Below are 23621 nucleotides of genomic sequence, written 5' to 3'. Positions count from 1 at the left end.
TTTCCTACTTGACTTTTTTGCGTGTTTGTTTTTATTCGCCTGGCTTAATATACCATCGTCTTTTTTTTAAAAAAAAAAAAAAAAAGGCGGGAATCTGCAGTTTGTTTTCGGCTTGTCGTGGTAGATTCTTTTGAGGTTGAGACTGGCAGAAAGGGCGGTATGTAGATGACGATAGTGGGAAGGGGTGAGCGCGGGTGTATTATTGCTGAGATTCTTCCCTTGCATCGATTGAGACCAGATTTGTGCACTTTCATGATCAGGGGAGGAAATTCTGTTCATCCTATCAAGTGGATGGTCTGCTTTTCACCGACGGGAGCCACACGTGAAAAATTAACGTAATTGGGGGCCGCGTTGTGGGGGGTGTAAGGCTGAATGAAAAGAAGGGATCATGACCCCAAAGATAGGTAGAGAGCTACTCTACACGATCATGCAGAAGTACTCTAATCGTCGTCAAAAGCTCCAAAGTCTATGTATCAAATAGTAATTATATTACATACGTGTTACCACATAGGTAAAGCACATGTATGTATCCCAACAACTTCCGGGCCTGTCTCTTTGCAGGAGGGAACATTTCCCCAAATGTAGATAAACTATCCCTTTATCCCCTACCAACCCTTATCGATACAGTTTGGCCACACTATCTTTAACGCGTCGCTATGGTCTTAAATGCATCGTCGATCCATGCATATAGTACCCAGTTAGGGCTTAAAGTCATGATCATCCCGGATCCCGCTCCGCTGCCTGTAAGAGGTGCACCGCCATTGGCTACTCACAAGTATATACAGACCGACCTACAACCCGAATTACAGTATTGTGATGCTCGAATTGCAAATCCGGGACGATAATGATATCTAGAGTTTATTACGTATTCAACGTGGTTTTATACTCCGGGATAGGTAGCATACGTGAATAAATGCATAGCATGACCTAGAGCAGTCCTTTTTTTTTCATATTTAATCCCATAGATCGGAGACTAGCCATATTTTACTCTCAAATATCATACTCGGTAGAATCACCCTAAGTACATACCTACATACAATATTGACAAGAAGTTTTCCCCAAAATGCCTATGCAGTGAGTACTATGTATCTGATATATTCGTTCCACTAACCTATCTCCATCTATAACGAAAAGTCACAAACCGAGGTTAAGCCCCAGCTACTCGTTGGAAACAATGTATTTCTTGGGGACATCTTCTCCAGTGAAAAGATGGATGCTGAAAAGCCTATCTCATGTGGTTTATACCGTTTGGAACAGGGGGGAACCCTTGGTATACACATATACCATGAGATGAAGATTATCATTGAGGGGGAGTTTCATATTAGCGATGAGACTGGAAAAAGTGTCATTGGAAAGCCTGGCGATGTTTTTCATTTTGGTAAGTAGCACTTCTGTTCAAGGACGTTTACTAATTTTTGATCATTTTCACGGTAAAGAGAAGGGAGCAACGATCACCTTTACGACACCAAATTATGGGCTTGCGTTCTACACAGGACAAAGAACCGAAGGTGCTGCCTAATTAATGACAGCATATTTGATCGGTTAATATGAGTTGGAACTTTAAGTAAACGAATATATATACCCTGATCTTCAACAAATAAGATACAATTAGCGTAATAGAATCTCACATCTTAGGTGATGCATATATTAAACCAAGCAAAATAGGCTCTAATTTCTAAAAGAAACTTGGAGGTACAACCAGACCCATGACTTACGCTGCCGCTGTAGTTCCTGAAATAAGTGCCCCTGAATGGGATATTAGGCATTGAAGTGACCAATCTAGTTACTTTTCTCTGGCACGATGATTGTTCATTTTACTGGATCTTTCTCAAGCAAGGGATGGGAGACGCTCGGGGAAATACATGCTACATCATTCCAACTCAGTGAAGCTGGCAAATATAAAACGAGTGATCTATCATGATTCAACCTCATATCGATTACCTTAATGTAGCGGTGTGGCTCTAGAACAAAAGAGGGCGAGTTTACGCAAGTAAATACAGGAAGTTCTTTTAATTTCAAACAAATCGCTAATCAAAACTGAATGGGCGTCTTTTACGCTCAAAATGACTTAATCATGGCCTCCATACTCAAACTCTTTGGCCTTTCAATCGGCAGTCCAAGAGCCCTATCCCAAATTAATTGTGCCAAGGGGCCCAACCCTCTTGAGACACCGAAAGTCACAGTGTAGTAAAGATCTTGGTTAATACCGTAGTGGTGGAAGAGTACCCCGGATGCAGAGTCAACGTTCGGATGTGGGTTCTTATGAGCCAGATTAGCATCTACGGTCATCAAAAGGTTTAAAGGGAGGTTCTATACCTTTGTCTTTCCGTGCTCCAGCAGCACACCTGGGGCGATATCACTATTCTTTTTAACAAGCTTAAACACTTCGCCCTCCGACACCTCTTTCCTTGAGGCTGCGAAGTCCATCAAAGCTTGGAACCTAGGGTCGGGCTTCCTCAGAACAGCGTGTCCATACCCAGGGATTACTTGACCACTCTTCAACAGGCTCCACAGATAATCTTTAACATCTGAGTCCGAGTAGCTATTTCCGATTTTCGTCTTCATCTTCTGGATGAACCTTAGTACTTCTTGGGCTGCGAGACCGTGAAGAGGTCCTGCGAGACCCTGGAGACCAGCAGAGTAAGACAGGAATGGGTCACTCAAGGCGGACCCAACGAGATGTGTAGCGTGTGCTGAAACATTTCCGCCTTCATGATCACCATGAAGTGCCAGGTAGAGACGTAGAAGATCAACAAAACCCTCGCTATCTGACTTTCCGAGCATAGCTGCAAAGTTCCATGACCAGTCTTGCGACAGGTCAACAGATCTAGGAAGAGGTCCACCACCGTTATAGGTGTTTTGGTAAATTTTCGCAGCGATAGTAGGAAGCTTAGCAAGTAACTGGATTGAATCATCGAAAGTGGGCTCCCAGTAATCTGCCTTGTTCAATCCCTTCTCATACATTCTTGCAAACTTTGAGTCATGGTTCAGTGCTGATACAGCAATGCTCATCTGCGTCATTGGGTGTAAAGTTGTTGGGAAAGCATCCATCATTTTTACAACGAACTCTGGAAGTTCCGCATTTTCGGCAAAAGTCCTGCTAAGAGCTCGTACCTGCCCCTCAGTTGGAACCTGTCCGGTAAGGAGAAGCCAGAACATTCCCTCCGGAAGCATTTCTCGCCCAGTCTTTCCTTTGGGGAGGATGCTCTGGCATTCTTTGATTGTCTTTCCGTGGAAGCGGATACCTTCGTTGGCATCGAGAACGGAACCTTCCCAGATCATACCTTTGACCCCTCTGTACAATTTTACCTTTAGTTTCATGCCACAGAATTAACGTGATCAGGATTTGTGGGACAAACCGCATTCCGCCAATAGCGTTCTCGACCTTAACCTCGCCTAATGACTTCTGGCCATAGTCTGCCTTAAACTTTTTGAACTTCTCACGCTTCTCAGGGATGATTTCTCTAAGGGTCTCCTTCAAGTCTTTCTCTGGCGCAGATGCATATCCTCTACTGGCCTGACACAGTGGACGAAGGGGAGATGAAAGCTGTGGATTAAATAATGAATCTATTAGCTTAACTTTTCTTTAAAATACTGTGTTGATGCAAGATTGGGCATACATGGAAGCTCCGAAGAGCTCTTGAAGACCTAATGCTGAGGGACATCTTTGCGTAGTCAGGGAAGGTATAGATAGGTCAATGATAATCGTCAAGAGAATGCAATTCAATTGTTGGGTGGAAGATGGAACTCAGGTAGATTTAAATACAGGGTTGGTGATAAAAAAGCAAATAAGACACGCTGTGCACTTCGGACGGGCCAATGGAGGTATGGAGTTAACCTGAGCTCCCGGAAAATACGGCTACCAGTAACCGTAGGTAGTCGACGCTCGGCCCCGCATTGCGCCCTAACCCTTCCCCATGTTCCCCACAATGCCACTCCGCGCGCCATGCGTAGAAGCTACTCCGTCCGTCCTTCCGTTATCTGATCCGAGGTCACTAATTTTAAACAGCATTCGTAAGTAAATAGATCCTTTACATACATACAATCAATAGGTATCACTAACTACATGTACCACTGAAACTTAGAAGACAAATGCCAGCAAACATTTAAGACTCGTGATATATACATCCCCCCGTAAACCGAATTCCCAAAAACCACCACCACCGAACCAGCCAGCCAGCAAACTTTCAAACCCCGGGAAAAAACTTAGTGCAAAAAACCAACATGAGACAAAAAAGAAAAAAATAAGAGCGGACGCTTTTCTTTATTCCACAAGCTGGTACTCGTATTTAAAGATAAAAAATGTTTCAAGCAACAACGAACTCCCCCAGCAAATGCCACTGCTTTATTAAAACGAGCCATTATATTTTCCATTCAATCCATGGGAATACCCTCATACTCGCTGTATCCAAGGGCAAGGTTCATGTTCTGCAGGCATTGGGTCGCAGCTCCTTTGAGTAGGTTATCGATGGTTGCACAAACAACAACCCTCTTGCCAGAGGAATGAACACCAAATCCACCAACCTCCTAATAAACAATTAGTATAACTACCGATATAAAGGAGGCTTATGGAGTAAAAAAAAACATACCACCCCGTGCTTTCCAGAGATGTTCTTAACAAGGGGAGCCTCTCCGACAACCTTGATAAGCTTCTCGCCGGCATACCTATCTTGGTACAAATTTCTAATCTCTCTACTAGTCATCTCCTTGCTCAACGGAATATTAACGGTGTGATGAATTCCTTGAAACCAAACAGCGACATGTGGGATGAAAGAAACAGGAACGCCCAGTCGCCTAGAAATTTCACGCTCGTGAATATGGTCCGTCAAAGAGTACGGCATCAGATTGTCAGCGAGCTGCTTAACATCGTTCTTTGGGCTAGGTTTGGTGCCAGCACCAGAGTATCCAGAAACTCCGAACACGGTAGGTTCACCCCCAAGGAATGGGATGAGGGGTGCAATGGCTATCTGCGCGGCAGTAGCGTAGCATCCAGGGTTCGAGATTCGAGTAGCACTGCTTAGGGCCGAACGATCGTTCAATTCTGCGTGGTTTTTAGCTCAATCCTATTAGAAAAAAGAGGATTTCGGCTTACCAGGCAGTCCATAAGTCCATTTATCATTGAACCTGTAGTCTGCGCTCAAATCCACGATGACGCTCTTTCCATTACCAGAGTCCTCAACGGCATCAACAAATGGCTTGCAGACGCCGTTAGGAAGAGCCATCACCCAACAGTCAACCTCATTGTTGTCCTCCATTCTCCTGATATCCTCGACAGTCAAGTTCTGGTATATGATTTCCTTGTCACCCTTGTTGTACCCCTCCAACTTCTTGCCAGCCAATTCACGGGAGGAAACATGCGTAAGATCAAGATGCGGGTGGGAGTTGATGAGGCTGATTAAAGCCTGACCGGTGTACCCTCTGGCACCGATAAGAGCAACTCTAGAAGGTTTATCATTGGTCTTATTTCCCTTACCCAAGGGAGGGTTCGGGTTAGTAGTAGACGCGAATCCACGCCTTCCAATGATCTTTTGCCTGGGAGCAGACCATGCATTCGATCTTCCAAGAGTGGAGAATGCCCTGGCTTGTTGCCTAATACCAGTAACAGTCCCGGAGTTCAATGGCTCAGCAACCTCAGCCTGGGAAATAAACTTCCCAATTAAAGCCTGAACTTGCTCCGGCCCCTCGAGCCCATACCAAAAGAGAACCTTGCCGTGGTGACTAAAGCTTCCCTGGGCCTTGTCGAAGTGCCATCCTAATTGCTCATCACCATGCTTGACAGTCCACATAAGCTTAGGATATTCCTTCTTGATTGAATTGAAAACATTGTCTGCGACATTTCCCAACCATCCAGCCTTCGAAGATGTGAATACATCAAGTAGAGCAGGTTCTTGAGAGTTCTTAGCGGGAAGAACAACAGCCAAAGCCTCAAGTGGTTCGTCGGCATACGCTTTGAAGGAATTTTTGCCCAAGAAGTTCAAATAACCTTCCGGCTCATCTTTTGCCCTACCCAATACTTCCACTAGCTTGGCCTTATCCCCAAACTCCGACACGCTAGTCTTGGCCGTAAGTCTGTTTCCACGTCTAATTAAAGTTCCAGCACCGGTGTCCGTGAATAATTCCTTCTGAAGATCCGCAGTTGCAATGATGGCAACACTGGAGCTTCTTGGCAGATCGTCCAATAAGGTCTTAATCTCTTTGATCTTCAGCCTGGTGCCGTACTTGCACCACGACTGACTCATAAAATCGTCGTATTCCTCGTCCAAATTGATGGTTGAGATCTTTTCATTTGTCTCTCCGTGGAATAAACCACCCTTTTCAGACAAATAAACAATCTTCAATGGCTGCAGTTCGCGGGCGAGCTCACCAGCCGCGATATCAGCATTGACGTTTAGAAGCTGGCCCTCGACGGTTTCAGCAGTCGAAGTAAGAATAGGAAGACATCCAGCCTCGATGGCAGCCTCGATGGGACGCTTGTCGACCTTTGTAATCTTGCCAACGAGGTCATACTTTTCTTTGTCGAGATATTCAGCCTGGAATACACCGCCAGTGATAGGCCTTGCCCTAACACCCAACTTCTCTAAAGCCTCTACAAGCTTTAGATTCTCTTTCAAAAATAGCTGACGAGCGAGAGCGAGTGTTTTTCCATCTGTCACACGAATCCCATCTTCGAACTGAGGTTCCACACCAGCATCCTCGAGCATCTTATTCAACTGTGGACCAGCGCCGTGAACAACGACAGGGAAAAGCCCAACATGATTCAAGAAGGAAAGGGATGATGCGAGTGAATCAAGGTGCTCGGTAATGATGGCACCACCGACCTTAATAACGGCGAACTGCTGGGACTGAACAGATGTGAAGTGAGAGAGGTATTGCTCGACCTCACGCTTGGACCCGATATTGTTTAAAAGTTGAATAACTGTAGAACGTGTTGACAATGCGAGGGAGGGCGAATCACTAGCCGATGTTGCAAAAGATGCATTGAGTTTACGAAGAGCGATAGCAGTGGTGGGATGTAAGAGACGTGGGGTGTGGGTGGAGGACTTAAGGGCCCGCCGGGAGACGCTGCGAAGGCTAGCCAACATATTTTTGAGGTTTCAATTGAGTAGAGATCAATGGCAGGAAGAGGAGACAAGAAGGAAGGAACGGGGGAGAAGAAGAGGAAGAAATAGTAGAACTAGTCAAGAAACCCTCGAATAAAAAGGAATTAGGGAGGGAAAAAGAAAGGCCACCTTTAGTGATGATGGTGATGGATGGCGGGGCAGAGCGGGATGGGCATTTCTTTGAGCGCTACGAGACCACGATCTTTGGTACCTAGAGAGATCAATTTAGTGCCAATAGCCCGAGTAATCTAAACAGCTTGAAGTAATAAGAATTAATATCGCTAGTGAGAACCATTTAACTCTTGATTTTAGAGTACAGATATCATCAATTTCTCCGGCTCACTCGCGAACTCACTCGTTCACATTCACTACTTGGACCCCTCCCAACCCTGCATCCAGGCCACTGGTATTTACTAAGGTGAAGTGCACTCATCCCCCACTGCTAACGTCGCTCCTTGGCGGTGAATATTCAATCCAGGATGCACGAGAAAAATTTTCCCTCGCTCGGAGAATCACATCATGGGACACCACTGCATACAAGGAAGGTTACAACAAAAGATTATCTGATCAACAGGGGTCATAATCGGTAATTCGTAAGACCTTTATCAGATTGAAATGTACTAGCTGGGGAGCTCCTCCTCCCCAGAGCCCATTTTGTGTAAAATTGCGAGTGGACCCTAACTTATTCCATTATTCTCTCGTGAAGCGATGAGTCTCATAGTACTGTGAAGGGTAAATTACGTACAGCACTCCAATTGCATGTCTAGCAATTTGAAAGAGAGTGCCTACTAGCTTAACGTAAAGCATCCCTACGAGCAGCATAAATAAATGTCTCACTTGCTTTTCTAAACCTCGGGGGCTACAAATCTTAAGAATTTTATACCTACATATATTTATGTCCATAACTAGAGTAGCTAAGTATGCGTTCAACTTTGGCCGCAAGCTTTTCCCGTCCGACCATCACACCTACGCTTACAACATCGCCATTTAGATAACGGCTTCCATAAGCCTTTTTAGGATTCACCTCTACTCGGCCAGTGTCAATGATTGGAGCGACTTAGGAACAGAAACCGAGTATAATTTAATACCGTTGGAGCTACATGTATGTATCTACCTCAAAAAATTCTTAGGCAAATCAGTATATTTCAAATTCTAATCACCCAGTATCAGATAAAAAACAATATTTGGAAGAGAAGCTGTTCCCGCAACAACGGCAGAATATTTTGAACTGATAGACATCGAGCTTCCATCGTATCATCGTTGTCATTAAGAAATAGAAACAGTCATCAGGCCATTACCTCCCCAACAAGTTTCCCCTAGTGCTATCCCCACAACTTCCCCTGGTACTCTGGACATACAAGAAGACGCTGGGTCGCACTGACCAACAATGGACTTGACCTGTGGGGTTGTTGACAAAGACAGAGAGGGAGGGGAAAGAAGAAAAAAAACTACAAACTTCCCATCCCGTTAAAGAGAGAAAGAGAAACGTACAATAACGACATCAAAACCGCAAAACAACCATGGGGGATTCCAGAAAAAAAATACAAAGGCATAGAATAATGGGGACTGACAAAGAAGAGAAGCGCAACAAAAATGAATTCGCCGGGTCCCAGGTTACACCAACTCTCTCTCTCCCTTACATAGCGAGAACCCAGCAATCATTTCGTTTGATTTCGTATTTAAAAAGGTCATTCACACGCATTTTCGAGATGTTTTGGGTGTTAGGGATGGTCGACGAACACTGTACTGTTCTTCCCATTCCATCCAATTTACCGCCCGTAATCCATAAATCCTTTACTACCACCACCACCCATCGGTCATTTATTGCCACAATCATTTTTTTGAGCTATAAACATTTAGTGTATTAGTGCATGGTTTAATCATCTCAAGATTCAGATAACGACAGTACTTACGCAAGAACTGCTGGCACAATGATGATTACCAGAAGAATGATGATCCCGCCGACCAGGCACATACGCATCTTCATATCTTTCCACCACATTTGCTTCCTGACCCGGTTTGCACCACGACGGAAACCTTGGGCCGAGTTGGCAAGATTGTCTAAACAAAACAAAAATAAGCAATTTATTATAATCAGAAAACTCCGCGAAACGAAATTGAAACGAGTAGAGCGCGCGGTACTTAGAGTTACTGACCTGTCTTGTCTTGAAGAGAGTCTAGCCTGGCTCCACGGTCGGCGACCTTATTGATATTCTCACGCATAATACCAACGGTGTCATCGATTTGCTAAAGTTGAAAGAAATGAGAATTAGCATGACCATTGCTGAGCCAATATTGTCGAAAAATTCCATATGATCCTTTCTTGATCACTGCTCCATGATTGCAAAGTCAAGGCTGGCGCATAGAGTGGTGTGCGCCACTGGTAGAGCCTCCCGGAATCCCTAGCAGCTGAAATACCCCCCTCCAGGCCAAGTCGGCATCCCGGATTCCAACAAAAGCACTCCCATGTATTTCCCTCAAGTAAGGCCCGATCCCCTCATATCCTTCCGAAATGCCGGTTGATAGAATATCTCATGCTCATCGGTCCTTGCACGGTTCCGCCCCAGCCAGCTTACGCGGCAATATCGGTTCCTCTTGTGGCGCCCGGGAAAAATTATCGGCCCAAAAGGGGCACCACGGTCGCAAACAATGAGGGGTCCATCTAGGGAATGAAGGGATGCAACATAAGAGAAAGAAATCAAATGATGGAGACCTACCGCTTGAATAGCCGCAGTTCTTTGGTTTCCAGGAGCTCCACTGGCGCCGCCGCCAGCACCACCTTGGGGAATGTAGGGGTCGTATGGTTGATCGGCCATTTTATTATTGTAGGTTGCGGTTGTGGTTGTGGTAAAGAAAGGGTTACTGTTATTGTTGTTGTGCTCGTTGAAGCGACCTGTAGGTAAGGAGGTTGAAGGTTGAGAGTGTGAAGATCGAGTGAGTAGGCAGCAAGTAAGTGAGAAAGTAGATGGTACGTGTATGTAGTAGCTTAAGTTAGGTAGGGCTGGCGAGGGAGGAAAAGCAGCGGTTGTGGGAGGTTGATGAGGGATGGTCAGTGTGGTTGGGGGGCCGGTGATTGAAGGCTGACAAGACAGGTAGGTGGGTGGGCTTGCGTAGAATGGTTGAAAGGCGGCGGTATGGCGGCGGCGGCGGTGCTACTTGTTGCTTGAGACTTGAGGGCTGTAGCACAGGGATGGGAGATTGCGGAAGTGGAAGCTGTTTGTGAGATTCCTTTCCTGCAATCCTTTGAAAGCCATCACAGCCCAAGTAAACGCATGAAGACTATCGAAGACTATCAAAAGGAAAACTTTATTTGAGTCAGATTCTTTTTGTAATTTCTATATTGTGCTGCTATTTTTGGTCAATTGACCTAGCCCCAGCCACTGTGGCAGTCGTCTTGTCCCTACACAACACCTAACCCTCACCTTAGACAGTGTAGAGTGGAGCTGACGCTTTACGTCCGGCACTACGCTTGCAGACTGAGTCCTACAACCTCAGCCCTGGACTGTCATTATATGTACCTCTATGTATCTACTCTACACCAATTATAGCCGAGCCTTGTGGTTGTTTCTTGCTGATTCCCGTGGGCGACGACTTGTAGTACCCACGCCAGGTACTCGCCTACATACAGTACGCAACCACCTTTTTTTTTATCTTGCGTCCTTTTCTCACATGCGAGCGTTGAATCATGTGGCTGATGCTTGTTTTGGCGTATCATTTGAAGATTCCTAACTAGGGAAAGCAAGTGATCATAGTCAATCACTCGGGACAAAATAGCAGCTGTTTCCTGGGTAAAGTCTCGGGTTAGACTATATGTAGCTTCCGAAATTTCGAAAACAAGGAAATAGCTGCATTACTTTGACCATAGAAATGTGATTAGTAAATTCTCGAGTAACAAAACCTATACGAGCGTTTAGCAGACAAGAACTTGATGTTGCCAAGCCCGATAGAGTGTCAACATATCTGGTGGGTGGAGTAGGAAGGTGAGGAAGTTGTAGCTAGGTATTTGTAGCTCCTGGGTGTGCTTGTAGGCCAGGAAGGGCCAAACAAATACACTATCGGGTGACCTAATTAAGCCTTGAACTTCGCAAAAAGGCAAGTATACATGCATTTACCTAAATATTCTCTACCTGACCATCCGTTAGCACCACTTCTTGGGCACCACTTCTCGGTTTTGTCATTGGCAGCTTGCCACTGATGATTTTCGCCGCGCCGTGGCATGGGGTTGGAACAGAGTGGATGGCAACTAGCCCCTTTCCCAGACAACATCCGGACCACAAGACCGGGGTTATTCGTGCTGTTAGAACTTAGAAACGCGATGGGAGGGTGTTAAGCTGGCGGGGAAACAGGTGAGTATGACCGGTATGGATGGTATGGGTGTTAGGTATTATTTCGGTCTCCAGATACTCCTTGGAAGTGAGAGGAATTAGGTTAAGTTTTTTCAGCAAGGAGTGCCACCGACGTATGTATGAGAACCTACTCTAGGGTGCGGTTCAAACTAGCATACATGTACTTACATGTAGGTACATGTACTTAAAGTGAGAATCCTCCTGAGCCAGAGAAAACCCAAGAAGACAAGAAAAGAAAAGGCAAGACAAGACAAGACAGCAAAACCAGGAGGGGAATCAGTCGGATACGCGGCACTCCGTCATTGTTTTGCCTGGATCGAACAGATAAGCTAATCCCGCTGCTGCTTGTTCTTTGTGTATGGGAGTGCGCTTTGTGTGTTCCGCTCTCGCCTCTTGAATTCCTCTCTCTCTCTCTCTCTCTCGCTTCTGGACTCTCTTCCTTTCCCCGGCCGCACTTCGCTTCTCCCCCGCAAAGTCAAAGTCACTCGTTTTTGTTGCTCAGTCATTCTGGCTACCGCTTTCTTTCTGAGTGTAAACGCGGCCTTTCTAAGTCCAGCTCAGCTCCACTTGCCCCTCTCCACACTGATACTTGCTGCGTGTGGATTTTCGGATAGATCTCATCCCGCTAACACCCCCCCCCCCCCCCGGGGTTGCTCCCAATTTTGGTACAACGATCTTGTCAACACCATTTGGGTCACAAATTACACGCGACCCACTTTCACCTCTTACATACTTCGCAGCTTTTTTTAGAGAGGAAGGGAGGGAAAGGGTTTAGGGATCCATATCATCCATCTCATTTGTTTATTCGCTCGTTTGTCCAGGTGTAATTCTAGGAGTTATCCCAGCCTACAGTACCACAACAGTGTGTACCGGAGGCGTGGGTATCCGGCTTTGGGTGAGCAGAATACAATCGGGAGCATCATCCATCGTGGGGGCTCGAAAATCCTCTTTCGTTCATAGCTGCCGCTTTCTGGTTCAATTTGATACAGTAACCCCAGAGACATACCAAATTTAGCCTGTCGCTCTCGGACCGGGTACCTTTAACACAAACTCATCTGCATAAACTCTTCTTTCTACCTGGCTGCGTTTGTTTCCCTATACTTCATTTTCGACACCATTCTGCTTGAGCGAACTTACAAACATGAGAAATCCATTAAGACCAACAAACCTCCGGAGGATATGTACCTCAATCCTTTTGGTGCTGCCGATGATTTCGGGGTATGAACTTATTCTCGATGATAGGCGTACGTAAGCCTTGCGTTTCCAAAGTTGTAACGGGCACTACTCGAGTGGCAGTGTCGGAAGTTGACCAGGGGATTGATAGGAGGCTAACAGTCCTTTTTTTGCGGAATCAGAATCGGTTTTGGACATCACGCAAAGAATTGCGTACAAGATGATGGAGTTCTACCCCGGAAACAAAACTGGTGGCATTCCAGGATTATTTGGTGACCCATATTATTGGTGGGAAGCTGGTGCTGCTTTTGGGGTATGTTCTTGTTTATTGATTTAGCTAAAGTAAATGATGGTTAACATAACCTTCGGAGCTAACTGTAGGCTTTAATTGACTACTGGTACTATACTGGTGATGCTGGGTACAACGCCGTTACCACCGAAGCTATGCTTCACCAAGTTGGACCACAAGAGAACTTTATGCCACCCAATCAGTCGAAATCACTGGTGAGTACCTTTCTGCGCTCAAATTAGTTATCCGTGCATCATAATGATTTCTCCCAGGGAAACGACGATCAAGGGTTTTGGGCCCTCTCAGCTATGTCCGCTGCCGAAAAAAATTTCCCGGACCCCCCAGCGGACCAGCCTCAATGGCTTGCCTTGGCACAAGGTGTCTTCAACTCGCAAGCGTTACGTTGGGATAATTTGACATGCGGCGGAGGTCTACGCTGGCAGATATATACATTTAACGCTGGATATGGTTATAAAAACACAATCTCGAATGGATGTTTTTTCCAGCTTGCGGCTAGATTAGCTAGATATACCGGCAATGCAACATACGCTGAATGGGCCGAGAAGACTTACGAATGGACCGCTTCAATCGGACTTTTGTCGAAGGACTACAAACTTTTTGATGGATCAGACTCAACCTTGAACTGCTCTGAGCTGAACCATATCCAGTGGACATATAATGCAGGAATATTCCTGGCAGGGGCGGCGTATATGTACAACTTTGTGCGTTTGGGGCATCTTGCTACCTTTGACCACGATAAGATCAAAAGCTGACATTTTATTAGACAGGTGGGGCTGAACCTTGGAAAACGCGCGTGGAAGGCATAATGAACGCAACATCGGTATTCTTCATTAATAATACAATGGCCGAAGTTGGCTGCGAGTCAAACGACATGTGCAACGTCGATCAGAGATCCTTCAAAGCTTATATGGGCCGCTTCATGGCATTGACCGTCAAAATGGCGCCTTTCACAGCATCCTATATTCTGCCCAAACTTCGGACATCCGCAGTGGCAGCTGCATATCATTGTTCTTATGGGAGTGATGAGAACACATGTGGAATGATATGGACTCAAGATGGGTGGGACAATAAGTACGGGGTTGGGGAGCAGTTATGTGCGTTGGAGGTCATTCAGAATACCCTTGTGCAAGCCGTTGGCGAACCCGTGACACAGAATAATGGAGGCACCAGCAAGGGAGATCCAGCGGCGGGGACTGGAGGGGATACGCAACCAACACAGACTTATCCTGATGCTAAGAGCAAAAAAGATAAGATTGGTGCAGGATTTGCAACAGCGGCGATATTGCTATTATTAATGGCGGGAGGTTATTTTATGATCGTATAATCATTGGGGGCAGTAGTAGGCTCTTTATTGTGTGTTGTTCACGTTTATTTCTGTACGGTGAGGGCCATGTCAATTAAACCAATTCTGTCCTTGGTTGTTTGGACTGGTCGGTTGGGTAATCTGTTACGAATTTCTGTTCCTTGTTATTTTCCTTGTCCTTCTCAAGGTTTCCTTTACTTTTTCACCTTGCTCTGTCGTTCAGGCTTTTCGGGTACCATGTTTTCTTTATTTCTTGTTAGTTATTATACCAGACTATCGCCCCCTCTTACTTTTTTTCTTGCAGTTTCTCATCTGGGTTTTGTGTGGCTGGGGAAATTGAGTGGCATCTCGAATATATGGCATGTACAGATATCTATCGATGGGGTACGAATCTTATCCTGTTTTCTTTTTCCATTTTGCTCTGCGTGGACCTTGAATAACGATGGGTGGTATATGTACACTATACTAAAAGTATTAAGGTACGTATCCTGAAGTTTACTTCAGGATTACACGGGCCTAATCTCGCAGAAAATCTCTTTATTTGAGCTATGTTCATGCTGCGAAATTTAAGTCTTGCAGAGTAGAGCCTCCGCAATGACGGATTACGTCTTATGTCCGGCCGTGGCTGAACTAGACCTACCGATACTAAAGATTCTACGGGCACTAGTTATATATCTCGTTATTCATAGAATTCGGAAAGGCTCTGCGCCGCCAGGCTAGAGAAAGACGTCCGCAACTTCACCAATCATCACCCGCTGTCCGAGTGAGGGGGTGTCTAGATAAATGTACATATTTTCGGAAAATTGGGAGTAGAATATTAGGCTGGAAAAGCTTCATATGTTTTGTAACTATAAACAAGTATATAGTACTACGTGCTTAAGGGGAAAGGACATCTTCCATACAATTAATAACGCTTGCCATTGCATAGAAAGACTCGGGTACAATCGCAATAAGCTTTACTAGTACGTAGTACTAAGTACATGTAATCACAGACTATAATTATACCATGCATGTGATCTTTTTTATTACAATTAGTCCCATATTACTTAGCTGGCTACATGTATCTTTCTCTGTTTCTTATGCATGTCACTAGCTGTCTACAAGCTAATGATTTCCTTATAAAAACGCTAATGTCTACATGTAAGTGGTTGAGCCTATGTTAGTATACTACACTGAACCAATAGGCATTGAGGTGATTAGTATTTCCACCGACCGCCTTGATAACTCTGGTGCGCCAGGTGTAATTTGGGGATGTTTGTGGGCAGCAATATCCTTCACGGATGCTCTCTCTTTGTTACAGATTTATGGTATTATATCCGGATCCTTTCGACTGCTTGATGGTGTCCGTATATGCAAGTCACTTTTCAAAAAAAAAAAAAAAAAAAAAATCATGGTACATATATTGTAGAAGTCCTTATTACCCTATACTAAATATATACATATATATGATTGAGTACATATAGGCATCAGATCTTGCCAGCACCGAAAACCATGGGGTTCATGAGAATCCTGATTCCTTTTGAAGGTTGAAACAAGCACAGATCTATGTGCAGGGTTGAGAAAGCCAGCCGTGTGGCTCATGAATACTGCATAAACACTCAGACCCCTTGGTCAGCTGTCTTTGAGACACACAGACACCCGTGCGGAGATTTCTAGTCCGATGTTTCTTCGGAGGCGCTCTGATCATAGACATGAATCATAAAGAACAAAAGAGAAGCAGGGGGGGAGGCAAAAGCAATGAGGGTTGCCCCTTTCGAAATGATAGTCCAATGGAGCATTTACACCTCCCTAAGAAGCTTGTGATGCCCTCATCTCGTATACGAATAGAGTCCTTTCTCGAGCCTTCGCTCCTTAACCCAAGTCTTTGTGATCTTTGGCGTTGCACGCTCATTTTTTTATCGGCGGAATTATTTGGAAAGTTCGGAATTCGGTCATTTTCACGGTCCCAGTAGAGTGCTGATACAGGTACCTACGGTCATAAGTATTTTTTTATCTTTAAAAGCCTCCTCAGAAGACACGGCTCTACTGTCTTTACCGATTTTCACGGTCCAGTTTTTTCTTTAATCTTTACATCCATCTCACCATAGAATTTGTGCAATACGTTTTATGCTTTGATATGGCTTTCTCAAGTATAATTTCTAGTGCTCTGGTCCAGATTGTTCTTTTTAGCAGTATCATATCTGCAACTTCTGGAGATACTATATCAATTCAGTTTTCAAAGTCACTTGCGATCAACTCGACAGACGACTATCTGATTCCATTGGCCATTGGAACTCCGCCTCAAACTATATATCTCAATCCATCTACAAATACAGATGACTCTTTTGCTATTTCTCCAAAAGCTTGTACACCAACAGGCAACGCCACGGCCCTGGCAGGTTGTGTCAAATACCGCGGGGGGGTATTCTTATCCAAAGACTCTTCATCTTATACAGCTACAGGGAACGTGTTTACATGGGAGGACGACCAATATGTTCTCTTTGTGGACGGGAGTCAGGGAAAAGATACAGTTGCCTTGTTGGACGATGGAGATGATATTTCGATGAAGGAATTTCCATTCGGGTTGATCGACACTTGTAATATGACTTCAGGGTTTATAGGACTTGGGCCTGATTCGACACTATTAAAACGGCTTGTGAAGGACGGCCAGATTGGCACTCGCTCTTACGGTATCCATGTTGGTATCGATATTGAGAATCATGCATATTCTATCATAGACCCAACATTCGACGAATCGGGTGGAGAATCACATAAATCAGAAAACCATAACTCTGATGCGGGGAAGACCAAACGTGGTGCGAGTAATACTACTAGCATTACCGGGGAGGTGCACTCATTTCCGGGTTGTTTGACGTTGGGCGGGTACGACAAAACAAAGATCGATAACAGAACCGAGTCACTTAAGGCACCGACGACTAGCGATGGAAAAGTGGAATTGGAATTGAAAAGCTTAGTTCTTCTCAACCAAGACACAGCTGGTGACTCATCACATGATATATTCAACGCAACTAGAAAAGTGATCATTGACTCTAGCACACCTTATATGTGAGTGCACGCACATAAATTACTTCATTTTGAAAAACAATTACTGAGTGAGAACTATAGCTACCTCCCTAAAGCAACTGCAAAACTGCTGTCTGATGCTTTAGGAGCAACATATGGGGAGCCCTTACAGGATTTCTTTTATGGAGCTTCTGCCGACAAATATATTGGGAACATTACGTTCACACTTCAAGTGTCTGGTGGAGGAAGCAGTATTGATATAGTGGTTCCTCCAAGTGCGCTCTACCAAAACATCGCTGCACTACGAGATTATATTCCTGTGGGAAACGACATATATGATCATTATTTGCCCATCAAGACGTTCGATGATTCATCGAAACAGCCAATTGTTCTGGGTCGAACGTATGTTGTGAGCTTTGGTCTATTGTGCGGGTTGACCAATTGGCTTACAGGATAATTAGGTTTTTGAAAGCTGCATACCTATTTGTGAACCATGACTCGGGAATTTTCCAACTTTCTCAAGTCTCTTACACAAATGAAAAACCCGATATCGTTGCAGCCACAGCATTATCAAGTGATGAATCAACAGATGGCCAAGGCGTCGTGGATGATAACGTAGATTCTTCAACGGATGGTAAAAAGAAAGGGCCTCCAATAGTCTTCATTGCAGCAGCAGCTGGTGCTGCAGGGATTTTCTTTGCTCTTGGAATAATCTTTATTCTTTGGCGTCGTAAACAGTCCACCAACCCCTCCCAGTCTACCATGCAACCTATCCCCTCATCGACAACAGTAAACGATTATCGTGGAAACGAATCGGACGGCAATGGTCATTCTGGGATGCCAATGATGAATCTTTCACAGATCAGAGATCCAGATGAAAAGCATCCACTTGGCCCTGGACACCATGGAGGCCAGGACTGGGGTGTCTGGGAACAGCAGAAGGATGGAAGTGGCGGATATTACACTCCACACCCATTGGCACTGGGTGGTACACATTATCACGAGATGGAAAGTGATTATGTCGGCATGGCAACCAGCCCGAGCCAAGGGTATCCTCCACAATGGGCAGAGCTCCCTACCTCGCCGCCACCTGTAGCTTTCTCAGAACAACCAGAACATTCTCAACACCCTGCTTTCTCGAACCAGAGTACAACTACCGGTCCGTATGGCAAACCGTATCAGCCTGGACCTGAAATGCGGTACGAGGTGATGTAGGGTATGCAAGAAAATGCGGGAAATAGGATATCGAGACTGGCGGAAATAGATTTTGACTTGATCCGTAGGTCATTCGACTAAATTCGAATATTTGTGAGTCCATCGACGCGACTTATCTGTTATTCATGTACGTCCTTATTATTGTATACTTTTAGTTGATATAGATATTTGGCTATTTTCTTTGTCCGGATACAGGCGGCGTAATATTCATTTACTGATTTATTATTGATACTCATATATATGATTGTTCTTCTACTATTATCCCTTCCACGGATGAAACTTGTCAAATTCGCGACTTCCCTCTTTCAGCTATCATTAGCCTTGTGTGGTAACTTTTGCTAATTCTTAATTGGTTCTGTTGTTGTTATCAACCGTAAATGGCAACACAATTCCCCTACTAAGTGGTGCAGGGTCCAGGTCGCGAATTTGACAAGTTTCATCCATGGAAGGGATACTTCTTCTTTTAGTAGCATTATGTATTCTTGAAAGTAAGCTTAAGAGCCTACGCGCGGCTACTACCTAGACTAAGCACGCGTAACTACATGTAGATCGAATAGACGTACGTTAATTAATTAGGTACATATCCCTTAAGCTAGCATGCTAACCCCCCCATAATAGAGGAATCAAATTTGTATAGGAGATCTACTATTTGATAAGACAACAATATCTGTTAGTAAAGCTATACAAAAAATTGCTTTTTTTGAGTGGTCACTGGTATTGTTGTCAGCTCAATGTATAGTACTCGAATGTTTGATCACAGGTTAGCACTCGATATGTTAGAAGCCCGGGTAACCTTTTCGTTTGAAATATGCATATATATTTCGATGAAATAAATATAATATACTAGAGGATATTCTCCCGTTTGTTACCAACCGGAATCATCTTGCCTTTGAAAGTACTTTCCCGGGCAGAGTAAACTCAACAATTATTTTATTGAAGGGTTGTTACGGCATATTCTAGGTACACCCTAGCGTTTTATGTAGGCAGCCTATCCCTAGGGTACCAACTTTGTTAGGAATCGGGATAGCACATCCCGGGGGTCGGGATAGGTTATCCTGTGGGAAGATAAGTTTGAGTCATTTGGGCGTTTTGGGATCCCCAATCATCAAGTAGCTAAAATGGGAGATTTCGCTCTTATTTGGATAAACTATCCCCACAAAGGGATATACTAGTAGTATCTTTACCATAGGATACTGTATTCGGGGATAGCTTATCTTTTCCCGTGTATATATATCCTTTCATGTTGATATAATCTAATATCCTCTGATAAGGATACGGATTTTCACATAGAATAAAGTGTTCTCCTGCTTGTAGTATTTCGCATCCCTAGCAATTTTGGACAGACAAATTCGGTTTTTTTTTTTTTTTTGGCTGTCGAATTTTAAAACTAGGGTTGATATTGGCAATTTGTACTAGTTTTGTATCTAAACCACTAGCATAGTTGGTAACATCTAAGTCTGCTAGATCCAATCGCCAATGCCTAAGTTCGATTCCCCTGAATATTTTTTAAATCTAGGTTCTTGATGATATCCCCTACGAAGGGTAAGGTATCCCCTACCAGTCAGAACATCCCCACCCCATGAAATATCTCTCCTTAACTGGGGATATCTTATCATATCCCGGTAAAAAAGGATAACTTATCCAGCAAATCGACGGGTAGTACCCAATAGTTAAGATATCACATCCTACCTGAGAGGATTGGGCATCTCTCTACAGGAGGATATCATATCCCACTTCGGAGATGAAAACAGTATCCTGCCTCCGGGGACTCGGATGAGTTATCCAGTACTTTGTACTCTAGGGCTATGTGCATGTAGGATTAGGCCCTATAGCCTGGGCCAATCATCACCTGCCATTTGCGAAATTTCTTTTCGTCCTGATATTTTATATATTAGGAGATATATAATATATATATATAGAAGGTTTTTAATTAACATTTTGGCATTATTAAAGCTCACAATGGAATTCTAGTTGTTTAGAATCTGGGCTAGCGCTCATATGATTAAGTCCTGTGAATAAACAACGTCTAAGGCTATCGGGCTCGTTTGGCATTAATTAACGGGATCGACTTAAGCTTATCCCCGTGAAATATTGACTTATGGAGAAGTTTTGGCAAGCTGCAACCCAAACGGGCCCTTAATATACAATTACTAAGCTAGGTGATACATGTGGTTCTAACACGCTATACTATATGTAGATGCCTACTGATTAGTCGAGTTACGTACAGCTGCAGGAGCTCAGTTAGTGCTTTCCTTTCCCCCGCCCCGCGTCTTGGTTCCGACGCCGGCCTACGACAGGAAGATCCCGAGGCAAATCGTCTTTGCCGGGTTCTGACTGGGAATAGGTATAAGCTCCCTAAATCATTTCCCTTGTGGCAATTTTTTCTAATATTCAAAAATTAAGTTATTCTCCTCAGAAATGGTCTTTCCAATCAGTCGATTACCTGTGCTTCGACCACTCCCGCGGATCCTGTCAACCACTCCTACACCTGGCGCAACATTCTCTCTTGTTCGGATGTACTCTTCGCGGCCACTCCATGTTGCTCCTTCGCCTGAGGAGGAAGATGCAATCTTCGAGGCTGAGGTTCAAGGGGTAAAAGAATGGTGGAAGACTCCGCGCTTCGCTGGGATCAAAAGACCATACACCGCAGCGAACATTGTCAGCAAGCGTGGAATCTTGAAACAAGAGTACCCAAGTAGTACTACAGCTAAGAAGCTATTTGGGTTACTGAAGGAGCGAGCAGCCGCCGGAGAACCTGTGCATACCAGTATTCTCCCTACAATTTCCATGTATTTCTCAAGAAAGGTGCTGACAACTCGGTCCTGGTCTACAGTGGGTGCTATCGACCCGGTACAAATGACACAGCAAGCTCCTCACCAGGAGGTTCTTTACGTGAGTGGTTGGGCATGCTCAAGTGTACTAACAAGTACGAATGAAGTTTCTCCGGATTTGGGGGATTATCCGTATAACACTGTACCAAACCAGGTGCAGAGGTTGTTCAAAGCGCAGCAATTACATGACCGAAGACATTGGGATGCTAGAAGATCCTTAACTCCAGAGCAGAGGAAGAAGACGCCATGGATTGATTACTTGAGACCTATCATCGCAGATGGGGATACTGGTCATGGTGGTCTTTCAGCTGTGATGAAGCTCGCCAAGCTTTTTGCTGAAAATGGAGCGGCTGCAATTCATTTGGAGGATCAACTTCATGGTGGAAAGAAGGTGCCTATTGCTCTTATATATATATCTGCTTTCATATTCTGATATCGATTTTATAGTGTGGACATCTATCTGGCAAAGTACTAGTCCCAATGAGCGAACATATCAACCGCCTTATCGCAGCACGTTTCCAATGGGACCTTATGGGCAGTGAAAATCTCTTGATCGCCCGAACAGATTCCGAAAGTGGAAAACTAATTAGTAGCACTGTGGATATCCGGGACCATGAATTCATACTTGGTGTGACTGAAGATGTAAAGCCACTAAGTGAAGTTCTATACGCACTTGAGCAGGGCGGCGCAAGCGGAGAGGAAATAAACAGGGTTGAGGCCGAATGGGTTGCAAAACACAAAATGGTTACATTCGACGAGGCCGTTGTTGAAGCTCTCAAGAAAGAATCTGCGTCTGAGAATCAGATCCGCCAGTACCTGAATGGTTCCTCTGAACGCGCTCTCTCTGATTCTAGAATTCTTGCAAAGGAGCTTCTCGGCCGTGAGATCTTCTTTAGTTGGGACATCCCCCGCACCCGTGAGGGCTACTACCATTACCGTGCCGGTATTCAAGCTGCGACCAAGCGCTCACTTGCCTTCGCACCATACGCCGATCTTCTCTGGCTTGAGACGAAAAGACCGTCTGTTGAAGAAGCTGCTGGATTTGCTAGAACAGTTAGGGCAAAAGGGGGCCCAGGTGAAGGGAAATGGATGGTTTATAATCTCTCACCGAGTTTTAACTGGCTGAATGAAGGGTTCTCTGAGGCTCAGCTAAAGAGCTTTGTATGGGATTTGGCAAAAGAAGGGTTTGTTCTGCAGTTGATCAGTTTAGCGGGATTGCATTCGGGAGCTACTATCACATGCGAACTTGCAACGAGATTCAAGAAAGATGGGATGCTGGCATATGTTGATTTGATTCAGAGGAGGGAGAAAGAATTGGGATGCGATGTTTTGACGCATCAGAAATGGTAGGTGGTCATACTCGAACGTTCATACTGTGGGTGTAATATTTGCTGACTAGGCTATTATCTTCAAAGGAGTGGAGCAAACTATATGGATGGAATTTTACAGAGCATAGCAAGTAGCTCTGCTACTAGTTCAGTAGGAGGTGATAGCACTGAGCACGGTAAGTGGGATTTTTTTTTTTTTGGATACTCGAGGGGTGTTTGCTTACTATAGATAGGCTTCTAAATGGTAATCCGGGAATCGAGAGGATTCTTGGCAGCGTAAAGGTATATATCGGTGTACTAGGTGCTGTGTTTTGTAATTTTATATATACTAAAGTACGCTTCCGGGACTCTTGAAGAGCAAATTAGTATGATGACGGCTTGGCACCGGGACTATTTGTAACTTAATTTTGAGGAGTTCTTAGACACGGTCTGCGTCATGCAGTTATTTTTTTCTGCAATTGATACCGTCAAGGGTGCTGCACTTCTCGTTATTGATAGAGCAGAGGCTCCTTTTCTCCCATCCGCCCAAATACACCCTAACCCGTCCCGAACCGTCCCCAGACACCTTGTTTAATACGATCAGGAGGGTTTCCAGAACCATATAGACCCCCGTATATAGCGGTATACCGAAGATGGGGGAGTGCCGAACAATTGTTGTAAATTAGCACCAATCGCAAGAATGCATGTACATACTTATTGACCTAATCAATCAAAAATCAAAACCAATCACTACAGTACGAAAAAACGGGGCAACATCACTACCTGCATATATAGGACTGCGGAATTTAGGAATTAGACCGCCACCTCAAAAAGAATACTGTACCAATGCGGTACGTATTAGCGGGGTTCGAATATCATACCGAATCCACCCCCCACTCCCTCCCTCCCTTTTTCTTCTGTACTATCGAGTTCGTAGGTAAACAATCACATACACGGTAGATCTAATAAACGAATTAACAACAACAACCATACGCAGTCTATTGCCGATGCAAAATTCCTTGGTTAAATGAGG

At 44.6% G+C, this 23621-nt stretch overlaps 7 protein-coding genes across 7 annotated transcripts; 3 read left to right on the top strand and 4 right to left on the bottom strand.

Moving 5' to 3' along the window:
• Nucleotides 1–2058: 2058 nt before the first annotated feature.
• LAJ45_02450 (uncharacterized protein) lies at nt 2059–3665 on the bottom strand (the record flags this gene model as incomplete). Its single annotated transcript, XM_046112041.1, has 4 exons — nt 2059–2259; nt 2317–3295; nt 3360–3547; nt 3621–3665. 4 exons carry the CDS (start codon nt 3663–3665, stop codon nt 2059–2061), a joined length of 1413 nt encoding a protein of 470 aa, XP_045974941.1.
• Nucleotides 3666–4374: 709 nt separating this feature from the next.
• Nucleotides 4375–7082, bottom strand: LAJ45_02449 (uncharacterized protein; the record flags this gene model as incomplete). Its single annotated transcript, XM_046112040.1, has 3 exons — nt 4375–4527; nt 4590–5041; nt 5093–7082. The coding sequence occupies 3 exons, from the start codon at nt 7080–7082 to the stop codon at nt 4375–4377; spliced, it is 2595 nt and encodes an 864-aa protein (XP_045974940.1).
• A 1851-nt stretch (nt 7083–8933) lies between these two features.
• On the bottom strand, nt 8934–9916 carry LAJ45_02448 (uncharacterized protein; the record flags this gene model as incomplete). The annotated part of the gene is made up of 4 exons (XM_046112039.1): nt 8934–8946; nt 9014–9161; nt 9257–9347; nt 9818–9916. 4 exons carry the CDS (start codon nt 9914–9916, stop codon nt 8934–8936), a joined length of 351 nt encoding a protein of 116 aa, XP_045974939.1.
• Nucleotides 9917–11051: 1135 nt separating this feature from the next.
• On the bottom strand, nt 11052–11318 carry LAJ45_02447 (uncharacterized protein; the record flags this gene model as incomplete). Its single annotated transcript, XM_046112038.1, has 2 exons — nt 11052–11152; nt 11213–11318. The coding sequence occupies 2 exons, from the start codon at nt 11316–11318 to the stop codon at nt 11052–11054; spliced, it is 207 nt and encodes a 68-aa protein (XP_045974938.1).
• Nucleotides 11319–12839: 1521 nt separating this feature from the next.
• Nucleotides 12840–14253, top strand: LAJ45_02446 (uncharacterized protein; the record flags this gene model as incomplete). The annotated part of the gene is made up of 4 exons (XM_046112037.1): nt 12840–12932; nt 13001–13123; nt 13181–13630; nt 13693–14253. 4 exons carry the CDS (start codon nt 12840–12842, stop codon nt 14251–14253), a joined length of 1227 nt encoding a protein of 408 aa, XP_045974937.1.
• A 2095-nt stretch (nt 14254–16348) lies between these two features.
• On the top strand, nt 16349–18450 carry LAJ45_02445 (uncharacterized protein; the record flags this gene model as incomplete). The annotated part of the gene is made up of 3 exons (XM_046112036.1): nt 16349–17277; nt 17338–17637; nt 17697–18450. The coding sequence occupies 3 exons, from the start codon at nt 16349–16351 to the stop codon at nt 18448–18450; spliced, it is 1983 nt and encodes a 660-aa protein (XP_045974936.1).
• A 1959-nt stretch (nt 18451–20409) lies between these two features.
• On the top strand, nt 20410–22850 carry LAJ45_02444 (uncharacterized protein; the record flags this gene model as incomplete). The annotated part of the gene is made up of 8 exons (XM_046112035.1): nt 20410–20420; nt 20678–20794; nt 20854–21033; nt 21087–21217; nt 21284–21672; nt 21729–22627; nt 22697–22785; nt 22843–22850. The coding sequence occupies 8 exons, from the start codon at nt 20410–20412 to the stop codon at nt 22848–22850; spliced, it is 1824 nt and encodes a 607-aa protein (XP_045974935.1).
• Nucleotides 22851–23621: the final 771 nt, after the last annotated feature.

This window comes from Morchella importuna (genome assembly GCF_003444635.1).
Source record: "Morchella importuna strain M04M26 chromosome Unknown Morimp01GS004, whole genome shotgun sequence".
NCBI classification, from domain to species: domain Eukaryota; kingdom Fungi; phylum Ascomycota; class Pezizomycetes; order Pezizales; family Morchellaceae; genus Morchella; species Morchella importuna.
Note: the sequence above shows the minus strand (reverse complement) of the source record. Positions and strands in the feature narration are given on the sequence as shown.